General features: G+C 42.3%; 1 protein-coding gene, 1 long non-coding RNA gene and 1 other non-coding gene across 6 annotated transcripts in view; 1 reads left to right on the forward strand and 2 right to left on the reverse strand.

Moving 5' to 3' along the window:
* Window positions 1-644: 644 nt before the first annotated feature.
* LOC137211248 (uncharacterized) lies at window positions 645-5,758 on the reverse strand. The gene is made up of 3 exons (XR_010936976.1): window positions 5,547-5,758; window positions 2,285-2,382; window positions 645-1,570 (listed from the first exon to the last, which is right to left on the reverse strand). It is a non-coding gene; the product is annotated as an uncharacterized lncRNA (long non-coding RNA).
* Window positions 5,759-5,903: 145 nt separating this feature from the next.
* Window positions 5,904-5,977, forward strand: TRNAN-GUU (transfer RNA asparagine (anticodon GUU)). Its single transcript has one exon. It is a non-coding gene; the product is annotated as a tRNA-Asn (tRNA).
* Window positions 5,978-17,293: 11,316 nt separating this feature from the next.
* Window positions 17,294-24,740, reverse strand: part of USPL1 (ubiquitin specific peptidase like 1) — a 40,125-nt gene continuing 32,678 nt past the window's right edge. For all 4 annotated transcript variants that reach the window (XM_067713527.1, XM_067713526.1, XM_067713524.1 and 1 more), the window contains 2 exons: window positions 22,883-23,040; window positions 17,294-20,958 (listed from right to left, as the gene is read on the reverse strand). In XM_067713527.1, coding sequence (XP_067569628.1) covers window positions 19,058-20,958; window positions 22,883-23,040 — 2,059 coding nt within the window. In that variant the 3' untranslated portion in view covers window positions 17,294-19,057. The remainder of the gene's footprint in view (window positions 20,959-22,882; window positions 23,041-24,740) is intronic.

Here is a 24,740-nt window from a genome sequence, read left to right on the forward strand (position 1 = left end):
ACACCTTTTCTCAGGCGGGTAAAAGAGTTGGAGAAGGGAAAGCAGCATGACGGGTACACCATGCTTGACAGGGACCCACGTGTGCAGGCACGGGACTGCCCTGAGTTACCACCTCACAAACTGGCACTCCTCTGCCCCCAGACAGAGAAGATCGGCGGAGCCTAACCACCTACCACCCTCTACCTGCAATTTAGGGAAACTGCTTCTGCTGCCTTTCATTGCTGGCCCCTTACAAGGACAGCATGCTGCAGATGCTTGAGAAACTAGTGGAAAGGGGGAAGGAAGAAAATTATAATCACCACTCAGAGGTAACCATACGCATTACTCATGTGTAGACACACACACAATTTGTGCTCATATGCAATGTGAGAGGCTGTGTGGGTCAAGGTTACAAGCGTAGCTGCTGGAGCCTGACTCTAGGTGTGGAGCCCGGCCGCACACTCACAGGCTCTGCAACCTGAACAGATGCTCTGTCTCTGCTCCCATTCCCCCACCCGCCAAATTAGAATAAGAGTAATATGGATGGTATCTGCCCCACAGGCTTGTTATGGGCTTAAATGAGACGTTATGTATAAAGTGTGTAATAACATGGGATACACGGAAAGAAGATGCAGCTATGAGCTATCATGATGGCACAGTTCTCCATCTGACCTTTTAACTTAACATTTCATCATAACCCTGTTGTCAAATATTCTTTGAAAATACTATTTTTAGAATTATAGTGTTCTGCAGCCTACCTTTTTTTACTTAACACTTTATCCTGACTATATGTTTTAAACTATTATTCTTGATGTCTATATTTTAATACTCTATTTTCTAAATATACCACAATTTATCATTTTCCCCTGTTGCTGGATATTTAAGTTGTTTCCTATTTATCACTATTATAAATAATACTGTGATGATATACTTAAAACTTGGGCCACATCCCTGGTCCCTCTCTTAGGAGAGATTTCTAACATCGAATTTCTAGAATGAACATCATTTAATGTTCGTGTTACCAAACTGCTATCCAGAAATAATAGGCCAGGTTTACCCTCATCAGTCCTGTGTGACAATGACCTGTAACTATGCCACTGATAGAATTTTAGTAGTATCTCTTTTTCTTCTTTGCTATTTGAGAAGAGGAAGCTTTTTACTTCATTTCATTTTGATTTCGATAACTCGTGAGGTTAAACTTTTATGATTATATTGGTCGTGGGTATTTCTTCTTTTGGGAATCTTCTGTTCATGTCCCCATTTTTGTTTGTCTGATTTTTTTTAGTTGAGTTGTAAAGAGGTACTTTTCCATATTAATTGATAGATGCACTTTATATATTAGGAATTTAATTTTTCCACCACACTTTATTTTTTCCCAGTTTCCTTTACGGTTTATGTTTTACTCTACTCAACTATTCAGCATGGAGTTCCTGAGTGCCTTCTATGTGCTGAGCACTGTGGTAGGTGCTGGGGATTCAGCAGGGAACAAAGCTGACTAAAATCTCTGTCCCTGGAGGGCCTACATTTTAGCGCGAGCTTCTAGTTGAGGGTGTCATTTCAGTGGACACAATCATCTGGTTCCTGGAATGACCTATAATTGAGAAGGACCTACAATTACTTAAACATAATTGGTCCATTAATGCCATGTTCCTTTCAGAAAAGCACTGTACCCCATGAATACGGAGCAAGAGAGACCCCAGAGCTCAGCCTAACAGAGAAAATTTGATAATATTTTCAAACAAGTATGACTAAAAAGACACCCTTAGACTTTCAGCTGGGACTCAAGCACACTCAGTGTTTATTTCTTTTTCTCCCTTCCACACAGGTGCCTCTTAAAATTTTACAGCCTGACTTTCCCAGTGGCGCAGTGATTAAGAATCCGCCTGCCAATGCAGGGGACAGAGGTTCAAGCCCTGGTCCGGGAAGATCCCACATGCCACGGAGCAACTGAGCCCGCGTGCCACAACTACTGAAGCCCGCCTGCTTAGAGCCCGTGCTCCGCAACCAGAGAAACCACCACAATGAGAAGCCCACGCACTGCAAAGAAGAGTAGCCCCCACTCGCTGTAACTAGAGAAAGCCCGTGAGCAGTAACGAAGACCCAATGCAGCCAAAAATAAATAAATAAGTTTATAAAAAAAATTTGTTTTTGCAACCACTTGTATACCTCACCATCTGGGGCTCGAGAAATGGGGGTGTCCAGGTGGGGTTGATGAGAAGAGGAAAGTTTGGGGTCTTAGCTCAGGCTACTATACCAAAGTACCATAAACTGGATGACTCATAGATAACAGAAATTTATTTCTCACAGTTCTGGAGGCTGGAAGTCCTACATCAGGGTGCCAGCTGGGTCAGGCTTCGGCGAGAGCCTCTTCCGTGTTGCAGACTGCTGACCTCGTGTTCTGTCCTAATGTGGAGGAAAAAGATGGAGCTAGCTCTCCAGCCTCTTCTTAAAAGGGCACTAATCCCATGCCCAAATACCTCCCAAAGGCCCCATCTCCAAACACCATCACATTGGCGAACAGATTTCAACATGTGAATTTTGAGGGGATACGAACATTCAGTCCATAACAGGTCCCATAAGTAGAGAAGACTGCGCCAGGAATGACTTTATGGAATGACGGATGCAACAGCCAATTTCACAAGAGATTCCTTTCCCTCAGTGGGGAAAGGAATGGGACCTGCAATAGGAGCAAAACTACCTCTTCAGCAAACTGTGTGCACATGTGACTCAAGGACCAGATGAGTGGCCACCCTCCAAAGCTTCAGCACTTGGAAACAACTCCAGGGAAGGGGACAGAGGGAATCCTGAATTGACAGAGATTGCGTTTGGGGCAGCAGCAGAACAGGAAATCAAAACAGAAGTTGAATGGAGTGATAGAAAGATAAGGTTCTATTTCTTATACATCTGAAAGATATCACTGTGTTTTTAAGAGGAATCACAAGAAGAAAGAGAAAGAGGGAGAGAGAGAGGTCATCATTTAAACACTTAAATTAGAATTTCCCACAATCCTGGGAATTCCCTGGCAGTCTAGCGGTTAGGACTCTGCCCTTCCACTGCAGGGGGGATGGGTTCGATCCCTGATGGGGGAACTAAGATCCTGTAGTCCACATGGCCAAAAAAAAAAAAAAAGAATTTCCCACAGTCCTTAAGAAGAAACTGAAAATGCAATTGAAAAATTCCATTAAATTAGTATAAATTTAAGCTAACTTTTTTTTTTTTTTTTTTTTTTGCGGTACGCGGGCGTCTCACTGCTGTGGCCTCTCCCGTTGCGGAGCACAGGCTCCGGACGCGCAGGCTCAGTGGCCATGGCTCACGGGCCCAGCCGCTTCGCGGCATGTGGGATCTTCCCGCACCGGGGGGGACACCCTTGCCTCGGCAGGCGTACTCTCAACCACTGCGCCACCAGGGAAGCCCTAAGCTAACTTTTAAAGGTGCAGTTTGGAAAACCTTATCTGTTCCAGGAATTCCAAGGTGGAATTCCTCCAAGGAATTCCAAGGAGGTCATCAATTCCTTCTTCACCTGTTCGCCACTCATAAGCACCACGTGCATAAATAACTCCACAAAACCAGATTAAACATAACTGACTCCAAAAGTTGCCCAGCACAGACGGGCAAGAACCTCCTGACAACAGGATCTCTAGATAGTCCTACTCAGAAGATTCCTCCTTCATCCCCTCTCCTTGAACGGCACAGGCTCAACTCTGCAGCTCCACTTAGCTCTTTCCCTTCCCCCCTTTATCAGAAGCTGGCCTCCATCACTCAGCTTTCTCCTCAGTGAAGCAGAGCTGGCTCTTGCTAGGAGGAAGCAAGTAGAAGGGTCGGAGAACCCAGATCCAAAAGAAATTGAAAAAAATATGTTCAACAGCAGTAATCACTAGGGAAATGCAAACCATAGGGAAATGTTAACCATAATGAGGTTAACACTTCACACGCATCAGGATGGCTATTACAGACAAGAAGGAAGGAAGGAAGGAAGGAAGGAAGGAAGGAAGGAAGGAAGGAAGGAAGGAAGGAAGGGAGGGAGGGAGGGAGGGGGGAGGGAGGGAGGGAGGGGGAAGGAGGGAGGGAGGGGGAAGGAAAGAAAGAAGAGAGAAAGAGAAGGGAGGGAGGGAGGGCAGAAGTAAAGAAGGAAGAAGGGAAGAGGGAAAGAAAATAGCAAGTGTTGGCAGGATGTGGAGAAATAGAAACCTTTGCGCACTGTTGGTGGGAATGTGAAACGGTGCAGCTGCTGTGGAAAGTGGTATGAAAAATTAAAAACAGAATTACCATATGATTCATCAGTTGTATTTCTGGAAATGTACCCAAAAGAACTGAGAGTAAGGTCTCAAAGAGATATTTACACATCCATATTCACTGCAGCATTATTCACAATAACCAAAATGTGGAAGCCACCCAAGTGTCCATCAACTGATAAAGGGGTAAAGAAAATGTGGTGCATACACACAATGGAATATGATTCAGCCTTAAAAAGGGATGCAATTCTGACACATGCAACAATGTGGACGAACTTTGAAGACATGCTAAGTGAAACAAGATAGGACAACTACTGTACAATTCCACTACATGAGGTCCCGAGAGTCATCAAGCTCATAGAGAAAGAAAGTAGAACGGTGGTTGCCAGGTCGGGGCGATGGGGTGGATGTGGAAAGGAGGAAGTAATGTTTAACGGATGCAGAGTTTCAGGTTGGGAGGATGAAAACGTTTTGGAGATGGATGGTGGTGATGGCTGCAGAGCAGTGTGGATGTACTTAATGCCCCTGAACCGTGCGCTTAAAAAAAAAAAAAAAAAAAAAAAAGGTTAAAATGATGAGAAAAGAACCAGGAGGAAGGGGACAGGAAGGGGTGCGGGAAGGAGAAGAAGGTGGAGGAGGGTCCCTCACAGGTAAATTGAACGGAAACAGGGAACACACAGGACTGGATTTAGCACGTGGAGAGCTGGGGTGAATTTCCTATTCTGTGGGCGGAGAAGACAAGGGGAGCGATCCCAAAGGAGCTCAAGAGATCTGGCTTCGCAAAAGTAAACTGAAAGCCAGGAAGTTCTAAGGGTGTGGCACTAATGCTAAGGCCCCCACTCCCCACCTTTGGGGAGACGGGTCATTCCAGATCTCAAAGGCCTCAGTGCAGAAGTCAGGGAACGCGGAGGGGGGGACCCTGCAGAGGCCATTTCAAACTTAAAGGCATATCTTAACTGCCATAGGGCTCTTCTGATGTTCCAAACCAGGCATTCTCAACGCTGGCCCTATCCTCGCCAAGGGGGCAAAAATTGTCTCTCTGAGGTGAAAAAATCTTATTCTTTCTATGCACCTAGCACAGAAGTGCACAGGGCAAATTCACACATACGCGGTGTGTCTATGGTACCAAAATTTTATGGTGGTTGGTGATTAGGGGGGAAATATCCAAAGGAGAGGGAGAGGGGCAATAACACAACCACGCAAAGGCTGAGACCACTGCCCTAAAGCTGGGGGGGCTCCGGGATGTGGCTCCATCCTCCAGGCCCGCACAGCCCTCTGGGCTTCTCGCACAGCTCGAGCGCGTGTGGTCCGGCAGGAGAGCACGCGCGACCTCACCCCTTCCAGCTTCCGCGGCCAGGCACCCAGTCGGCCGGGTCGTCGTCACGCTCACTGTCACTGCGCGCGGCCGCCCGGGACAACCGTTCCAGCGCGCACAAGGAAGGGGAGGGTCCCCTACGGGCCCCCGGAGCCGGGGGCGGGGCCGGCTCTCACGTCGGGGGCGGGGCCCGCGCGACGCGCACCGGCGCCGAGGAGCCCCGCGGCTCCGCCCGAGCTTCCGCCCGCAGCCCGGCTCCTCCCGCCGCCTCCTCGGCGTGCTCCTCCGAGGTGCCAGCGCAGCTACGCCCAGGTCGGCGAGAGAGCCGCCGCGGCCGCGGAAATCTGTACACACCGCAGCGCAGTCCCAGCAGCCGGGTCTCTGTGGCGCAATCGGTTAGCGCGTTCGGCTGTTAACCGAAAGGTTGGTGGTTCGAGCCCACCCAGGGACGAGGAAGCTTGTTTTCCTGTACGGGGATTCATTTTAAAACTACAACTCCGAGATTTTTAATCAAATAGGAGTACGACACTGATACGTTTCTAGGATAGAGGAAGACAACGTCCTCCTAATAGTATTCGGTGCCCAACGCAGTGAATCCACGAGCGACACTGCTGCAGAACTGGGAGCCGGTGGATTGCTATAGAGTCCTACCGAATATCCGGGGGAAGTGTGCATATATGCTTCAGGAGACCTGCCCAACATTGTGCATCAACAGCAGACATTGTAATGGCAAAAACAAACAAACAAACAAAAAACACTGAATTGCCCATTGACAGGTGAATGAATAAATACCATTGGTTTCTCTCAGAAAATCTGATACCACCAAAAAGCAAATGTAGTTATTCAATTTTGCCATATCTGCGGCCAAAAGCATTTGAGAAGCAAATGCAGGTGCAAACATGCAAGAGGAGACATCTCAGAGTCAAAAGTATGTGGAGGCACCGTTATACCAAGAAACTATTTGCTGAATTAAGCTGTGTTACAGCTTTGGGATCAAGGACTTGAATCTACACAAAGCCTTAACGTTTTCTTTAGATTGCTGGCAGATTTTTTTCTGAAATTAAACTCAAGCAGAAATTGTTTGTATGGGTTCCTGTTCAAACGTCTCAAGTGACGTATTTTCAACTCGTCTCACAGAAGACACAAATATTTTTCAAGCAGATGATTTGCATATGACTTTCTTTTTTTCTGATTTTATTGAGAAATAATTGACATGTATATCGCTGTATACATACGAGTTTCTATAAAGATAGAGAACCACATGATAATGTGATAGCATGAAGATGTAATTCATTTCTGCCAAGATTGAGGTCATGTGGTAGGTGCTTTTTCTCTGGATTGTTCTTACCAGGGATAGAATTTTGAGACCTAGAAGAAGGAATAGTTGACTGTCTCACTAGGGTGTCTCCTAGGGAATGGCTTGGCAAATGCTGGCTGACAATTATTTATCAAATTATGGTTGATAATAAAATATCCTCTACTGTCTCGTTAGGACCCCTCAGGAAGGAGACACAATATTGCACTTATGGTGGAATTCCAGGCAGAATGACAGGTAGCTACCCCCAAAAAATGTTCTTAGGTAGGGGCCTTTCTGATGCTTCTCAAAATTCCAAACTTGCCACCTACACTTAAGGGTAGCTTACAGTGACACAGAGAACTATATTCAATATCCTATGATAAACCATGATGGAAAAGAATATTTTAAAAAAAGTATAAAAAGAAGAATGTATAACTGAATCACTTTGCTGTACAGCAGTAATTAAGACAATATTGTAAATCAACTATACTTCAATTTAAAAAAAGGATAGCTTACAGTGGAAGTAAGAAACGGGGAGGGGGTGGCAGTGGAATTATGTCATAAGATCATTTATACACTGTTGAAATTGAGTCTCACATTTCAAGATGAAGAAGGCGTAATATTTGCTATTACTGAAGTGATGGGGACTTAGCATGTCCTTCCACCTTGAAGCTGAGTATATTTACACTAGGTTATAAGCTCCTTGAGGGAAGAGACCATTTTCTGTTATTAATGATCAATTTAGGGTCCAAAGGATTTCCTTCAGGACACAGTTCAAATTCTTGAACTTAGCGCACAAGGGCTTTCATGATCCGCAGCTGTGTCTCCTGCCGTTTCCGCATGAGACCTTTTAGAGGTTATAAGCACTTACCAGGAGTTCCTTGAATGGCCCAGGCTGACTTACACCCCCTTCCCGGCCAGACACCTGTCCCTACACCCCGATGTGCCCCTCCCCCCCATTCTGCTTACCTGGGTAACATCTGCTGAGGAGTTACCCCCTCAGGAAGCCTCCCCTGACACTGCCTCCATCTGATTTAGAGGTCCATCCTCCACGCATGCATCACAGTACCCTGAAACCAGGGAGTTACTTGTCTCCTGCACAGGAATATGACCTCTTCAGAGTAGAAACCATGTCTCCGTTCATCTAGCACAGGCCTGTCCCATGGCACACGCTCAGGACCAGAGCAATCCCTGCCTTCTCGGGGTATGTGGTTAACAGAGACCGACAGTCAGATAAAAATGCATATGATGAAGGGTCAGCATGAGAAACACAGAAAAATGTTCCCAGGCCTTGAAAGAGGAAGTCAGCTTAGATGGGCTGGATGGTGTCTTCATGAGGATCTGAAATGACCCTGAAAGATCTGGACAGGCCAGAGGCAGAGGAGGGGTATCTAAGGCTGGGGAAATTTCAGGACAAGATGAGGGCATGATGGGGGTGATGGACAAAGTGAACTTAAATAGGGAGCAGTGAAAACGAACTTAGCTTGTGGAAGGGCCCTGAAGACCAAGAGAAGAGGCTGTCTGAGAACAGTATGGAGGTTCCTTAGAAAACTAAACACAGGGCTTCCCCGGTGGTGCAGTGGTTGAGAATCTGCCTGCCAATGCAGGGGACACGGGTTCGAGCCCTGGCCTGGGAGGATCCCACATGCCGCGTAGCAGCTGGGGCCGTGAGCCACAACTACTGAGCCTGCCCATCTGGAACCTGTGCTCTGCAACAAGAGAGGCCGCAATAGTGAGAAGCCTGTGCACCGCGCTGAAGAGTGGCCCCCGCTTGCCGCAACTAGAGAAAGCCCTCGCACAGAAACAAAGACCCGACACGGCCATAAATAAATTAATTAGTTAATTAAAAAAAAAAGAGTTATCGTTTCAAAAAAAACTGAAAACAGAACTACCATATGACCCTGCAATCCCACTCCTGGGCGTGTACCCAGAAAAAAACATAGTCCAAAAGGATACATGCACCCCAATGTTCATTGCAGCATGGTTTGCAATAGCCAAGACATGGAAGCAACCTAAGTGTCCATCGACAGAGGAATGAGTAAGGAAGATGTGGCCCATATATACAGTGGAATATTAGTCATAAAGAAGAATGAAATAATGCCATTTGCAGTAACATGGATGGACCTAGAGATTGTCATACTGAGTGAAGTAAGAGGAAGAGAAATATCGTATAATATAGCTTATTTGCAGAATCTAAAAGAAATGATACAAATGAATGTATTTACAAAACAGAAATGAACTCACAGACTTCGAGAATGAACTTATGGTTACCGGGGGGGAAGGTGGAGGGAAGGGATAGTTACGGAGTTTGGGATTGACATGTACACACTGCTGTATTTAAAAAGGATAACCAACAAGGACCTACGGTATAGCACAGGGAGCTCTGCTCGATGTTATGTGGCAGCCTGGATGGGAGGGGAGTCTGGGGGAGAATGGATACATGTATGTGTATAGCTGAGTCGCTTTGCTGTGCACCTGAAACTATCACAACATTGTTAATCGGCTATACTCCAGTATAAAATAAAAAGTTAAAAAAAAAGAGAGAGAGAGAAGAGGCTGCACTTTACCCTGTAGAGTAAGAGAGTCACTATTAAAGGTTTCTGTTTCAGGACAGAATGAAATCTATTTTAGGTGGTTGGGTTGGCAACAACGTCAATAAGAAATAAGAGATCAGAGGACAGTTTAGACGCAATTATATTTCAAAGGAGAGGCAGTGACACTCTGGGCTAAGGTAGGTAGAGGAAAGAAGGCATGGATTGATTCAAGGGAAGCCTGGTCAAGATTTAGGGACTGAAACAGGAGGGAAGTTTGAGGGTGAAGCCCACATTTAGAGCCTGGGAGACCCAGAAAATGGTGACACTATTGCTTGATGTGGGACTTTGGAGGGGTCTTAAAGAAACCTTGAAATCAGAAAACTTATACATTGTCCATACTCTTAGCTTTCCTAACTTGTGGCCTGTTCTCCACCGTGGAGTTTATCTAGAACCTAGTCTCAGAAACAATCTTCATTTTAAGTTAAACTTCATTTATTTAAGATAAACTTCCCAAGAGACTACTTAGGGGTCCACAGAGCCCTATGAAAATCTGAATGGGAAGCTAAGGACCCTCTCCCCAGAATGTACACATTCACAGAGAAAATCTTATTGACAATGTCTAAGAGTCACAGAGGCTCTGGAACAGAGTTCTTGGCCCCCAGATTTTGAAGGCCAGGCTTTGTATTTTATTTATTGGATTTGTATTCTAATTACTGATAAAGGTCATAAAGCATGTCAAATCCAAAGTGTTTAGGTATGGAAAAATTACTAAACTGAAGATTTTAAGGTAACACAAAGAACTAGAAGAGTCTAATAGTATTGACAAGTCACAAAGAGAAGCCAGTAGCCAGTTTCTTTTCTTTCTTTCTTTTTTTTCTGATCAATTAATTACATATGTAAAATTAGTAATAAAGGACTTGAGACAAAAAAAAACTGCCTTGAGGTTTTAACATTTAATGCTTTATTGTTACAGTCTGGAGCGACTGGAGGTACTGGCTGTGAAGGGCCTTAATATAGTGATCCTTCCAGGGTCCCTTCTATAGGGATTTACACCATCACCAGATACCAATTTGTATTTCTTTCCTTGGGAGTTACTTTAATGACATCCAGCAAACTATCATATTTTAGTCACCCCCTCATAGGAATTGAGCCTTTTTTTTTTCTTTTTAGTAAAAACAAACCAAAAATTATTGTCTGTCAAAGATGACTCAAACTAGTTATTCCTAAACAAGTAAATCAAATACACACTTTAAAATAAGGAGATCTTCAACCACCTTAGTAATAAACTGCAAAGTTGATCATAGATTATTATATGCATGTGTGGGCATAATGATAGTTTATTTATATGTAATTATCCAATATATTCACTGGTATAAGAACATAGGCTGGCTTGATAATTGGAATTCTAGTGAGGTGGATGGACCTAGAGTCTGTCATACAGAGTGAAGTAAGTCAGAAAGAGAAAAACAAATACCGTATGCTAACACATATATATGGCATCTAAGAAAACAAAAAAAAGGTCATGAAGAACCTAGGGGTTAGACGGGAATAAAGACACAGACCTACTAGAGAATGGACTTGAGGATATGGGGAGGGGGAAGGGTAAGCTGGGACAAAGTGAGAAGGTGGCATGGACATATATACACTACCAAGCGTAAGATAGATAGCTAGTGGGAAGCAGCCGCGTAGCACAGGGAGATCAGCTCGGTGCTTTGTGACCACCTAGAGGGGTGGGATAGGGAGGGTGGGTGGGAGGGAGACGCAAGACGGAAGAGATATGGGAACATATGTATATGTATAACTGATTCACTTTGTTATAAAGCAGAAACTAACACACTATTGTAAAGCAATTATACTCCAATAAAGATGTTAAAAAAAAAAAGGAATTCACTATAATACTACTACAGAGGTGAAAATCTGCAATGGATAAGAACCAAATATAGAACTGAAGTTTTAAATATAGAATTTCCCTATTAGTTACCAAGCACAGCGATGCTTTACAGTAACCACAAGGTCCATATCACTGGGACTCCAGTTTACAACTCAAACATCTCGACATGCTGCTGAACAGGCCCCGTTTACGTTGCCTTGGGGCTGGGGGAGTTTTAAGTATCAGGTGAGTTGTAGACACACTTGAACTTCTCAGCATACTTAGATCATCTCTGCCTCCAAAGGCGGTGGGAAGGTTATAATAACGAGAAAGCTGGCAAGAAGGGTGCTTGATCAAGCTATTAAGTGCCTGCAATAACTAAACAGAAAATGAATTTTCATTTTGAGATTTGAAGTATTTCATAGGAGCTCCTTTTCTCCTGATGACCTCTCGCTTCTGTGATTACATTTAATCTCCTGATTAAACTTCTCCGGTACCAGATTTATTGTCGCTTTGGCACTTTGCTGTCTTGCAGAAGTTAATAAGCGCCTTTTGTGGGTCTGCTTCACTCAGAAGCATCCTGTAGTGCCTGTCAGCCGCCTTTGCCTCTTCTGTGGCTTCCTGAGGGAGCACGGGTGCGGAGAAAGGGGTGAGGATCTCCTGGAGGTGAAAAGCAAAGGAGGGCCAGAAAGACAGTCACAGATAAGCTCACTGAACAGGCCTGTTTCAGAGCCACCAACTGTATGGGGCTCTTTACCTGCGGCAGGAGCGCCCACAGGAGGAGATGCCTCTGGAAACGGCTCAGAAGAAGTCATTAGTTTAAGGTCACTCCTTTGGGATGCTCCCTCTAACCTGCCAGCTCGATTCCACCCTTCCTCCCCTGCCATTACACATATGGACACGGATCACCGTCTTTGGCCCCAGATTCTGAGTTTGGAAGAACTAGTCCATTTTGTGTTGTTTGCATTTGCGGTACCCAGGAAAACACTAAGATAACTAAACTTACTGCAGTAATCATTTCACAATATATGTAACTCAAACCATTATGCTGTACACCTTAAATTTCTACAGTGCTGTAGGTCAATTATATCTCAGTAAAACTGGAAGAAACAAAACTCTAATAAACTGTATCTTCTGCTTTTCATATACTTTTTCTGACTTTCAGAGTGGATTACTGCAATAATGTTAACTGGAAGAAAAATTGGCTAAAATTCGATAGACTTTCCTCCTAGCCTTTTTTCCTTCCTAGGAAATTGATATTTACACTGTTTAATTGCCTTCTATAATTGATCACTAAGTTTCTTCCCACATAACTTCAATACACTATAGGAACTCAATATTTGTTAACATAATATGAAAGATATAATATGAATGGTGTATTTTGAATGGTTAAAGAACAGTGAGGTGATTCAATAAATGGTATTCGAACAAATATACTGTTGGGGGAAAAGAAACCTCATGGTACCACATCAAGATACACTGCAAAAGAATGAAAGATTCATGGAAGGAAGGAAGGGAGGGAGGGAGGAAGCAAAGGAAGGAAGGAAGGAAGAAAGGGAGGGAGGAAAGAAAAGAAAGTGGGAGAGAGAGAGGGATGGAGGGAGGGAGGAAAGAAAAGAAAGAAAAAGGAAGGAAGGAAGGAAGAAAGAAAGGAGACAGAGAGAGAGAGAGGGAGTGAGGGAGGGAAAGGAAGGAAGGAAGAAAAGGAAGAAAAGAAACCTAGTTCCATTAGAAGAAATATGTCAATATTTATATATTTGGGGGGTAGAAGTAATCTTGACAAAACTTAATACCAAAGGGAAAAGACTATAAAATAATGTAAAACTTTTGTCAAACCATTAAAAATGATAATCAACTAGAAATCAAAACTGCCACGTGCCGGGGAAAAGTTTAATACCTTAAACGTAAAGAGCAGGTATAAAGCATTAAGACCCCAATTCAGTCACCGCAGGACCGAAGCTCCCACAGAGCTCCTTGTTCAGGCACCTTGCTCCCTGTGGCCCCCTTCAAAAAACTCCCTTCTTTTCTTACCTTTCAAACTGCCCAAGAGGCCAATCCCAAGAGGAAGGCTGTAATTGGAACTCAGGATCCTCCCAAACTCCTCTCCCCAAGAGATCCCATCACAATCTGCACTCTTGTTTAGCTCTGTCAGCCTATGAACTCCGATCCTCCCAGGACTTTAAATTCTAGATCTAATCTCTCCCAATCTCTCACTCCATCCAACACCTTAGCCATCCCCCCCAGCGTCTTCTGGAGTGCATCGTCTGTCACTGACAGGACTCTCCTGTCCCCAACTTCTGTAAACAGTCTCTCCCTTCCTTTGTGCTGGGTGAAACCTGAATAGCCCTGTCAAGTGGTGGCTGTTTTATCTTCCTGGTTCCCTGCTGTTATTTCAGCCACGGTTCCCCCATCTTCCTTATAACCCTCCAGTGCCTTTAAAGCACAAACCATTGGACTGAACCCCCTGTGCTGTTCCTTTTGCTGTCATCCGCCCTTTTCATGGTCTCCTGCCTTTCCCTGAGGGTTTTAGCTCCTGGCTTACTGTATATTTCTTTCCGCCAGGACTCCTGCTGCCACTTAGATGTCTTTGCCGCCCACAGAGACTATCCACACACCATCCTGGCTTCTTGGCTCCTGTATCTCCTCACTTTTCATGGACTTCTCACCCAACCTTGGCCTTGCACTTCCCTTGTCATTCTTCAGACCCTGTCATCACCAACAACTGTACTGTGTCTGAAAGCTCAGTTTCAAGCACACCACTGTCTAGCCAGCTTACTTCCTCCATGAGTCCCATTCTAGCATTCTTTGAACCCACCTCCAATCCATTGAGATCTGCTACCACTTTTTAGTTTTTATTTTTTAAATTTAATTTTGATTTTATATTGCAGTATAGTTGATTTACAATGTTGTGTTTCAGGTATAGAGCAAAGTGGTTCAGTTACACATATACATATATCCATTCTTTTCCAGATTCTTTTCCCATATAGTGCCACCACTTTTTGTTTTTGTTTTTGTTTTTGTTTTGCGGTACGCGGGCCTCTCACTGTTGTGGTCTCTCCCGTTGCGGAGCACAGGCTCCGGACGCGCAGGCTCAGCGGCCATGGCTCACGGGCCCAGCCGCTCCGTGGCATGTGGGATCCTCCCGGACCGAGGCATGAACCCGTGTCCCCTGCATCGGCCGGCGGACTCCCAACCACTGCGCCACCAGGGAAGCCCGAGTGCCACCACTTTTTAAATGACCATCACCTGTCCCATGTCCCTCCCTCCCTCCTTATCCACCACTATCATCATGTTCCTTTCCTAAAACCTGACCTTTTCTCTTCTCTGTCCACTTTGTCTGACAATACCTCCAACTTTAGCTGACTCCAACTGCCCACCTACTCTCTGTCCCGCACCTGAGCAGCACACGTGATTGCAGAGAAATAAACAACCATCTTAGCTGGTCTCAGTAGAGTTTATGACCTTAAACCTCTGGAGGGCTCTCAGCACTGCCTAGCAAGCCCACCGCATGTCCCTATTCAATTAGCTCTGGAGACTCGAGCCTCTCTTCCTTGATCTTCAACCCCTCCTCCTCTCACGCCCTCAGCTGACTTTACTATATCCCCCGAGAAAAGAATCACGGGACCTTTCTTATCCTCTAATCATCAAATCTCCTAACGACTGTACCTATATACTTTTGTTTTTCCTAGTATTAAAATGGATAAACTCTTAGCTCTTAAGGTCACACCCTCCTCCTATTTTGGATCTCATCCCAGAGAAATGTGCTCCTGCAACTGTCCCTTTTCTCATGTACAACATCCGTTGTCTCCCTCCCTGGAACACTCAGCCTCATATAGAAACATATTATGACATCTCCCATCTTAAAAACATTAACAAAAACCTTGACCTCACATTCCGCCACCAGGTGTCAAGTGAATGTTTCAAAAGAATGTAGACACACTTGAACCTCTCAGCATAGTTTAGATCATCTCAAAAGAATGTACCTGTATCTGCCCTTTCTCACCATCCCTTTTCGCTTGAACCCATTCACACTTATTCTCACAGCTCCACTGAACTGTCCTGGCTAAGTTACCAAGGATGTACGTCCCTGTTACCAAAGCCAATGTCAAGTCTCAGTCCTATGTCTCTACTTCCCAGCAGCACCTGACAAACCAGCAGCAGATCTGATAGATCTTCCCCTGATTTTCAGGACACCACTCATCTGGTTTTCCTCCTAACTGCCCCTTTTGCTCCCCGGAGCTGTTTTAACTCCTTAAACGGCCCCATCCTATATCATGGCATTACATAGGATCCATGCATTTATAATTCTTAAAAGAGTGTCTCCAGCGGCGCCCTCTCCTGAGGCCCAACACTGCAGATGCACTTTCCTATTAAATTCTCTCTACTTGGAAGTCTAATAGAGATCTTATGCCTAACGCATCCAAAACTGGATAGGTTCTTTCCTTTAAATGTTCTCCCTCCCAAGTCTGTCCCATCTCAGTAAATAGCGCAACCCATTTGTTCAGGCAACAAAATCTGAGGTTTCTCTTTGCCTCCTCTTTCTAGCCCACCTTCAACCATCAACACGACCTGTTGGCTCTGCCTTGGAAAGGCAAGTGACCCAGCTGTTTACCACCTCCACAGCGGGTCACCCTGTCTTAACTGAGACTGTTACAGACTAGCACTTCTATTTCTGACCAACTGCATTCTCCACACTTCAGTGATCCTTTAAAAACTAGACCGTGGGCTTCCCTGATGGCGCAGTGGTTGAGAGTCCGCCTGCCGATGCAGGGGACACGGGTTCGTGCCCCGGTCCGGGAGGATCCCACATGCCGCGGAGCGGCTGGGCCCGTGAGCCGTGGCCGCTGGGCCTGCGCGTCCCGAACCTGTGCTCCGCAACGGGAGAGGCCACGACGGTGAGAGGCCCGCGTACCGCAAAAAAAAAAAAAAAAAAAACTAGACCGTGTTATTCCCTTGCCTGAAACCTTCCAGTGGCTTCCCGTTTTTCTCAAGCACAGACAAGGTCTTTACTATGCTCCACAAAGCCATACGTGATCTGGCTTCTGCCAACCTCTCTGATCTCGTTATAATTCTCCTTCCCTTGCCTCACTCTACTCAAGCGCACTGGCCTCTTCCCTGTTCTCGATCCTGCCAAGCACCCTCGCTCCTCAGGACTTCTGCTCTTCCTGGAATGCCCTTCGTCCAGTCACGTGGCTAAGTCCCTAACTTCACTGAAGTACCTGCTCAAATGTCATGTCACTCCAAGCAACCTTCCAAGTCCACTCAGTCTAAATTAGTCCTCCCATCACTCACCCACTTTTCTCCATAGCATTTAGTGCCACCTGACATTAGTCAATTGTCATTATTTGAGGAGTCTATATTTGTGAATTTGCCTACTTGTCAAAATTTATTTGTAACCCTAAAAATCAATACTTGCAGTGCTCTTGTGGTCATTTATGGACATGCACACAGCAATGACAAATCTGAAGCCCTTGCAGTACATTTGGTCCACGCCAAACGTCAAGGCTCTTGACATTGGTACAGATCATTTGGCGTGGACCAAAGATGCTCATGGACATTTTGGATTGGACCAAATTTCCAGGACCACTGGCGTGGACCAAATGTCTTATGGACGTTTTTTGTCCTTTTCGTCGGTTACTTCACTTGTTTAAAATGGCCCCAAAGTGCTGTCTAGTATTCCAAAGTGCAAGGAAGGTGTGACATGCCTCATGGAAAAAAACATGTGTGGGATGAGCTCCATTCAGGCAGGAGTTACAGCGCTGGTGACCTTGTGTTCAATATTAATAAATCAACAATATATACTACATAAGGTATCTTTAAACAGAAACACACAAAAAACAACATTTGTTGATCAGGTGACAAAAATGTTGTGACCAGAGGCTCACAGGAACCTAACTGTATTCCCCCAGGAGCAGTGGCCCAGTATTTGCTAATTCAGTGTTTGTGGTGACTTGATACAACAGAAGTACCGCACATAACAGGAGTCAACCGTATGTATCCCCTATTACCACCCAGCATTATATATTTACCTCCTTGTTTAGAAGGCAAATTACTAAAAGGCAAGAATTTCCTTTTATTTATTTATTTATTTTTATTGCCTTATATCTGAGGTTTACAACAGTGCTTGGCACTCAGCAGAAATCTAGAAATGGTTGAATGAATAATAACAAGTAAAGGATGGATGAGCAATTCCTCAAAGGAACTCAACTGGCCAATAAAGTTACACAAAATATTCAACCTCACTAATAATCATGGAAATGTAACCAAAACCAGTCAAGGTTTTTTCCCCCTTCAACGCTACTACCTGGTGTTGGTGAGGGTTCGGCAAAGCCATGCAAACAAAAAAGTACATATTCTTTGACCCAGAAATTCCACTCCCAGAAAATAAAACTTGGATCTGTGAAAATTTTTATCAATAAGGATAATTAACAATAACAAAACAATACAAATCACCTCAAAATATAAATTGGTGAAACAATGGTAATACACAAATGTAACATTATATAGCTATCCAAAAGTTGTCAAAAACTAAGATGGAAAGATGCTCATTAAACATTAACACACATCATTAACAAACAGGTACAGAATCTCATATTTATTTCTTAAAGTCTAAATGCATAAAAATAATGTTTGCAGTAGTTATTACCACTAAGTGTTAAGATGAATGCTCTGAAATTTTCTTGGTGTTTTCCTGTATTTTCCCAGTTTTTCCTTACAATAAACATGACTTTTTACTTCTGCAATCAGAAAAAAAGGGAGGGGTAGGTTTGGGAGTAATTTTGACAAATCATTTTTGCAGTACTGAGTCCCTAACAAAGTATTCTCCCCCAAGACTGCCACCTTCAAACCTTAGTTAACTCTGCTACTAACTCAAATCACTACAGCAGTGGTACTGTTTGGGCACCCAAACTTTAAATGAAGCTAGAGGTAAAACAGATATTAAGTTCAAGCACTGTAGTAACCGCTCTATACTCAATCCCAGCTCTACAACTTACTAGTTCTGTGCTGTTTCCTTATCTGTTAAAAGTGATAAGAGTACCTTGCTCATAGGAATGTTGAGGTTTAAATGAATTAATGTTTCATTCATAGTAGAATCCAACATAGGCAAGCCTTACATGCACTGGCTATTTCTCCCAAAATATAACTGCTAGATGGTGTCCCACTTTGGTTACAGAAATAAATGTCTTGGGGGAGAAAGATGATACTTATAATGTAAACTCTTAGCACATCAACACAAAAATAGGTTACTTTTTCCTGTTACAGATCAGTTTTTTGATCACCTAACATTATATGAAGTTCTAGTAGCAAGTTTCCTGCCATCTTTTGTAAAGAGAGAAAGAGGAGACAAGTTGTATGAGGGGAGCTTATATTCTACACCACTCTGCTGGTAGAAGAGACAGGCTGAGACTCTTACGTAAGACCACAGAACCACTAGCAAAACAGTCATGTGTTCATGTACCATATACAATGACTTAAGTTTGTATCAACTGGTGTTTTGCCTGAACCAACATAACTAAAATTTAAAATGTAGAAATTTAATGTACCCAACTGTACAGACTGCCAGAAACTACAAACTACTACTTTTCATTTTTAACATTTTGAAATCCTCATTCTCCTACAAACACAAAATGAAGCCAACAAGGAGAACAAATTCTTCATCATTTAAACTTGTGAAACAGATCGTATGCTTTGTGGGCATAACCAAAGGTAAAACCTTCAGTAGCTTACATTTTGTTCATGACAAGGCCAGTGTGTAAACACTATCTAAAAACATAGTAAATTTTCCCAAGAGTAATAATAAATATTAAACTAAAAACAGTTACCAAGCATTCAACAATTCTCAAACAGATAGTCATCAAAATGAGGGAAGTCTAACGTGTCACTTGCTAAAGAATTTAACGCTGAAGTAGAAAAAAATTCATCAAAAATATCAGTCTTCATGGAATTTTCCGAGTTCAATGTTGTAACATAGGCATTATTTGTGAGTGAGTCTGGCTGAACTTTGCATTGATTTTTCTTAGTGGGGCTGCAGTAATTATGGTCCTGTCTCAGATGAATGTTTTGGGGAATACTGTTTAATTCATTAGGTACTGGTGCTGGGATATGATTATCTCCCATTTCTAAGTACCTAAAGTCAGCCTCCTCATTTTCTGAGAGCTCTGTTGAAACAACCGTTGTAGGGGACAGTAATTCTGCTAAAATTTCTTCATGAGTTTGACTACTGTATGAGGAAACGCCAGCAACTGCAGGGCATCCAGATTTACCATCGGCAATATCAATTTGATGTTGTAGTTCTTTTAGCAAGTCTTCAATTGATTCACAGTCATTTGGAGATCCACAATGGGACATAGGTTCTAAATTTTCACTTGGAAGTGTTCCATTTTGGGGGGAAGACATAAGAGCAGCTAATTTCTTCTTTTTTGCCTTAAGTTTTTTAAGAAGTTTTAGACGAAGTTTATGAATCTGACCCTCAACTGAGTCTCCACGGTTTGCTGAAGAAACACCATTTTCATTTCCATGAGAATTGTGGTTGAGGTGAGCTCCACATGAGGCATTTTCACATTTCTTCAAAACTTCCAAATCACCATTACCATCAGCAGGGAGAGTAGAAGCTGTGCTAACTGGTGATGGATGGCTTGGTGCAGGGTTGCTAACTGGAGGAGGCTTACCTGCACAGCTGTGAGCTTCCCTGGATGCCCAGTTACCCTTTTGTTTTGTACCTTTAGTTTTAAAGCCACCAAAATTACTTGCCCCCTTAACTGAAGGCTGCAAATCAGTCACAGTGTTTCTACTATGAGCTGAAACATAAAACGGCATAAAAGAAACACCCTTGCTTAATAAGCCTTTAACCCAACTTCCCACAAATGGTTTTTTCTGATTTTCCTTCAGAAATGGATTCTGTGACAGCTTAGCTGTTACGGTTTGAGAAGACGCTGCAGTTTCTTTTTCCTTCAAATCAGACACCTGAGATGTAACATGTTGTTCTGGTTGTAATTTCTCAGGTTTTGGTAAAAGAGATTGTTTCGATGGAGCATCCTTCTCTAGGGCAACTGGACCCTCAGTTTCTACTGAGTTTACTCTCTGTGTAAGGTCAGTAGCACGAATATCATTCACAGGCTGAGTAACGACAGTATCTTCTGTATTCAGCTGTACTGATGGCACATTTGTATTTACAAGCTGAGATGAAAAGCTTAAATCCACAAACTGGTCTTGGGTAAGCTTGTCCTTGCCTGGAGCCGATACTAAAGAAGCCATTAGTGACGCCTGCGATTGCAAAGTATGTGTTTTGACAACCCCTGCGTTCTCTGCCACAGGTTTATTTTCTAATAAAAAACCTTCAGAGTTAACCTGTATTTCTTCACATGTCAAAGGTGAAATATTCTTGTCGACCAAACCTTTCAGACCTGAAAATAAATGATGTTCAAAAGTTACGGCTTCATCCTGTGAAAGAGTATTAGGAGCAACTGACACTTTTGTGGGGTGAGTTCCTGAGGACATTTCAGCTGAGGCAGCATCACCTACAGAACACAGTGCTGGCGAGACTTGATTCTCATCTCCGAAAGCGTGCTGATCATAAGTCTTTTTAAGTGGGCAGCAGGCAGGTGCTTTATCTGTCATTTGGGATGTTTTTCTTTCCCAGATAACAATATGTACCTCTGAAGCAGGAACTTGAAATTTCTCGTGCCTTTCAGAACATGGGCCTTTTAAGTCATCACATTCCAGCCAACTTCCTGGGGGATGGGGAAGGAAAGTGAAAGATGTTAGACATTCAAAAAAACCACCATCCTGGGTTAACTTTCTTCTGGCCTTTTTAACCACTGTATCACTGGATATCCACCAAAGGAGAATGCTTGAAAACATGGCCTTATCCTTATGTCACCATTTTTCTCTGCCATGTTAAAAGTCCTTACTCGGATAACAAAAGTTATACACTAACATCCAGAAATGTGAAAAACTCAGGTAGTGTTTACTCTTTTCTAAAATGCCCACAAAAATCAAGACAGAAGTATCTTTAACTTCTGGAACTTAGAATACAGTACAGTATCACCTAATATATCTAACAATATTAGAAAATAGATTAAGTTTTTCATAATATAATGAATTTTCAAGATAAATGAAGCTTGTTAACTCAAATGCCAACACTTAATTCAATTCTTATTTCATTTCTTTTTGGGGTTAGAAAAAGAAGCTTTAGGTCTTTAGGTGTCTGCTCTTATTTTATTTCTGAGCTCCTGTTTTCTCATTTGTCAAGTAGGAATGAGATGACGGTGAAGGGAAAGAGGTTAATGTCCCTCTACACACCAAAAAAACCCCAAACAAAGCCATCTGTTAAGTTTATGTGCATACACCCTTATAAACTATCTGAACCCACCACTTTTTATCCTATACCCATTAAACTTTGAGAATATTTTCTTTGCCTAGGTCAGTGGTTCTCCACCACACATACACATTAGAATCATCTGACTAATATTTGGGCTGAATTCTCAGAGACTGATTCACTGGTCTAGGAGAGAGCCAGGATGTTTTTTATAAGCTAACCATACAATTTTTATATGCTGTCAAAGTTGGAAACCATCTAACCTCTTCTACCTGAAGCAGACTTTTCATTCTCTAGAATGCAATAAAAAAGTAAAATAAATTTTTTCTAAGTTTTTTTATGTTATTGAGAACCACTTCCCCCTGCCAATTCTGAAGAAGGGTAAAACTTTAAGGTAATAACTATATTTCTAACATGAGTTTCAATTTGCAAAGTGCAAATTGATGACACGTTATTGTGTCATCTAACCAAACCATCCCCAGGAAGAATATATCAAATATGAAAAATTTCCTAACAATTGTAAATGGAAAAATAGAACAAAATCAAAGTGACCCCTTCTCAATGAACTGATATAACACTTTAAGGAGACTGAGTTATCTTGTCTAAGACAAAGTGAACATCGTGAGGGGAAACAAACTCAATAATAAACCACATTAAATATACAGAAGGGAAAAAGCAAAATTCATGAGCTGTACTAGTTAACCTTGTATTGAAAAGTTTAATTATTTAAATAAAGGTTTTACCTTGACTGTAGCTGTTAGCAAACTATGGATTTCAGATATTCTATTTCACAGTGAGAGAAGGTTACATAGTCTGCAATGTCTAATAGTCTTAGAAATAGATGTTTACTTTTATTTATATTACTAACAATTGCAAACTCAGCAAAACTTATTTTATTTTTGTTCTCAACTAAAAAACCTCCAGAACAACGTACTTTCTTTTTAAAAGAAATACAAGGTTATAGATCTGAAAACTCAAAATTGCCACCATTTTTTATACTGAACATATATTCCTCATGTAATAAAAAATGAAAGCAAAGGCATTAAGTGAAAAATAGCAAACTGTAAACCAACAGTAGTATATCACCTCAATCTCTGTCTAAAAAAAAAATACGCATATGCATGTGTATACCCATAAATATGCTAATATAAACAAGCAAAGTTAAAAGTTAGGAGTGATTCTAAAGCAGAGTGACAGAATAGAGGAGGGGGCAGAACTGTAACAGGCAAGGACAGGAAGAGAGAAAAAAGAACCAAGGCAAAGCTTGTCTTAAAAGAACAAACTACAGTTTAGTGTCCATGCCTATTATCATGAAAGGAAAACGTTTAAACACTTACCATCAGCATCTAAAATCCATGTTATAAAATGATTATTTGCTTGGTACTGAATTACAGAAGTTATTTGATAAAGACAGCCTTCAGAATGAAATGAATAGTGCTGCAAGTCATTATGCGGTAAGCCTTCCACAAAGTGCAACATGAATATGAGAGATACTCTGTGGGAGAGAAAGGTAAGAGAAGTCAAACAAATGTAATACCATGTGTCTGGTTATACAAAAGATGGTCTAAAGCGAGTAAGTCACACATAACATTTTCAAGGCCAACTGCACTGATTTTTCTTGAGAACCTCCAGATGTGTGCCTTAATTAGAAATGGAGAACTCACTCTAAGAAGAATGTAACAGTAAACCCTTCTCAGAATGGTATCACTGACAGTTGGAAGGCATCATGCAATAAGGCTCTAACACAGACCATTAAACAAAAATTGCTCTGTGAGCCGTGATGCTGCTTTGGCTTAAAGAAGATCTCTCGGAAGCTACTTCACAGAATCAAAAGAAAAAAATCCAGACCTTTGAGAATTCTCTTCGGCATCAAGTGCCCAAATTAATTGCCTTTGTTAGATGGGACAGGTGATATGTGAAACAAAATAACAAACGTAAGATATTCAAACAAACATTTTAAAAACCGCAACATGCTAATACTTTGGCCTATTTCTCTCAGTTTTCTCAGGAAGTAGAGAGACCCATCAAACTAAAATTTCTACTTACAAAAAGTTTATTTGTGAGGAAGTAGAGAAGAAAATACAACATGATGGTTGATTTACTATAAACTTCAAGACATCCATAATTTCAAAGATACATTTTATTATTACAGTAACATAACAAACCAGAAAATAGAACCCAAAATAGGCCTCAAATAATTAAATTTAACAAAGCTCTCAGGATTTACAAAAAATGTTGAATACCTCTTCCCAATATTTAAACAGCTGTCAAAACTTACTTAGCTTACCAAAATTTATTCAGCTGAAATAAACTTGAATCAATGTCCAAAATGCAGATTATTCAAACTGATGAGAGATAATTTGTAAATTATCCCTTGTCAATCTTTCTGTTAGAGAATGATCAAATCTTTAAAACTTAAGTACCGATAAATAAAAAGTCCTGCAAAACCATCCATAACACTAAACTCTCATTGTTTTTTGCCACACATTGGTCTGAGATGCCACTGATTATATAAAATGTACCATTATGAAAGAAGACTGCCAATTAAACTATACCATGCCATCGACTTTTAGATGTATTCCCATTTCAAACATGTTAAGAGGTGCAACTGTGTCTGTGCATCAGTGATCCACAGAAAAACCAGAGACTTACTCTCACAGCTGGATACGCAGGCTTTGGGTCTCTTCAAGTACTAATATTTAGTTCTTTTGGCCTCAGATGTTACCTTTTCGATATATTTGCTGAGGCTAGTTACTAAAACATTCTCTTGTTGATCCCTAGACTACCCAATCTTACTAGTTTATGTGAGTTTACACGTGGAAAATGTTAAATAAGCAGCATTTATTTCTTAATGGCATAATTTTAAAACAGTACAACTTAGAAACGTTGGCTTCTTGGAGTCAACAAAATAAAGCAGATGCCTCCTCCTTTTCTAGTTTATTCTCCTTTCTACGTCTCCTAAACCCTAGAAGTCACGGTATTTTCCTACCCATAATTCCAGCTTGTCTCATTTCCAGCCTCTCAGGTGAGGGTTGAAGTTTACCTCTAGCTTGGCAATAACAGATTTTGTTCTCACACTTCTTCCTACCCACAGTACCTTGAGTGTCAAAGACAGTGCTCAGAGCTGAAGAGAGCAAGTCAGGTTCTGACTCAACCATAAAAAACTGGATGGGACAGGTTAACAGAACTGGAACC

This window comes from Pseudorca crassidens, chromosome 18 (assembly GCF_039906515.1).
Source record: "Pseudorca crassidens isolate mPseCra1 chromosome 18, mPseCra1.hap1, whole genome shotgun sequence".
NCBI lineage: Eukaryota > Metazoa > Chordata > Mammalia > Artiodactyla > Delphinidae > Pseudorca > Pseudorca crassidens.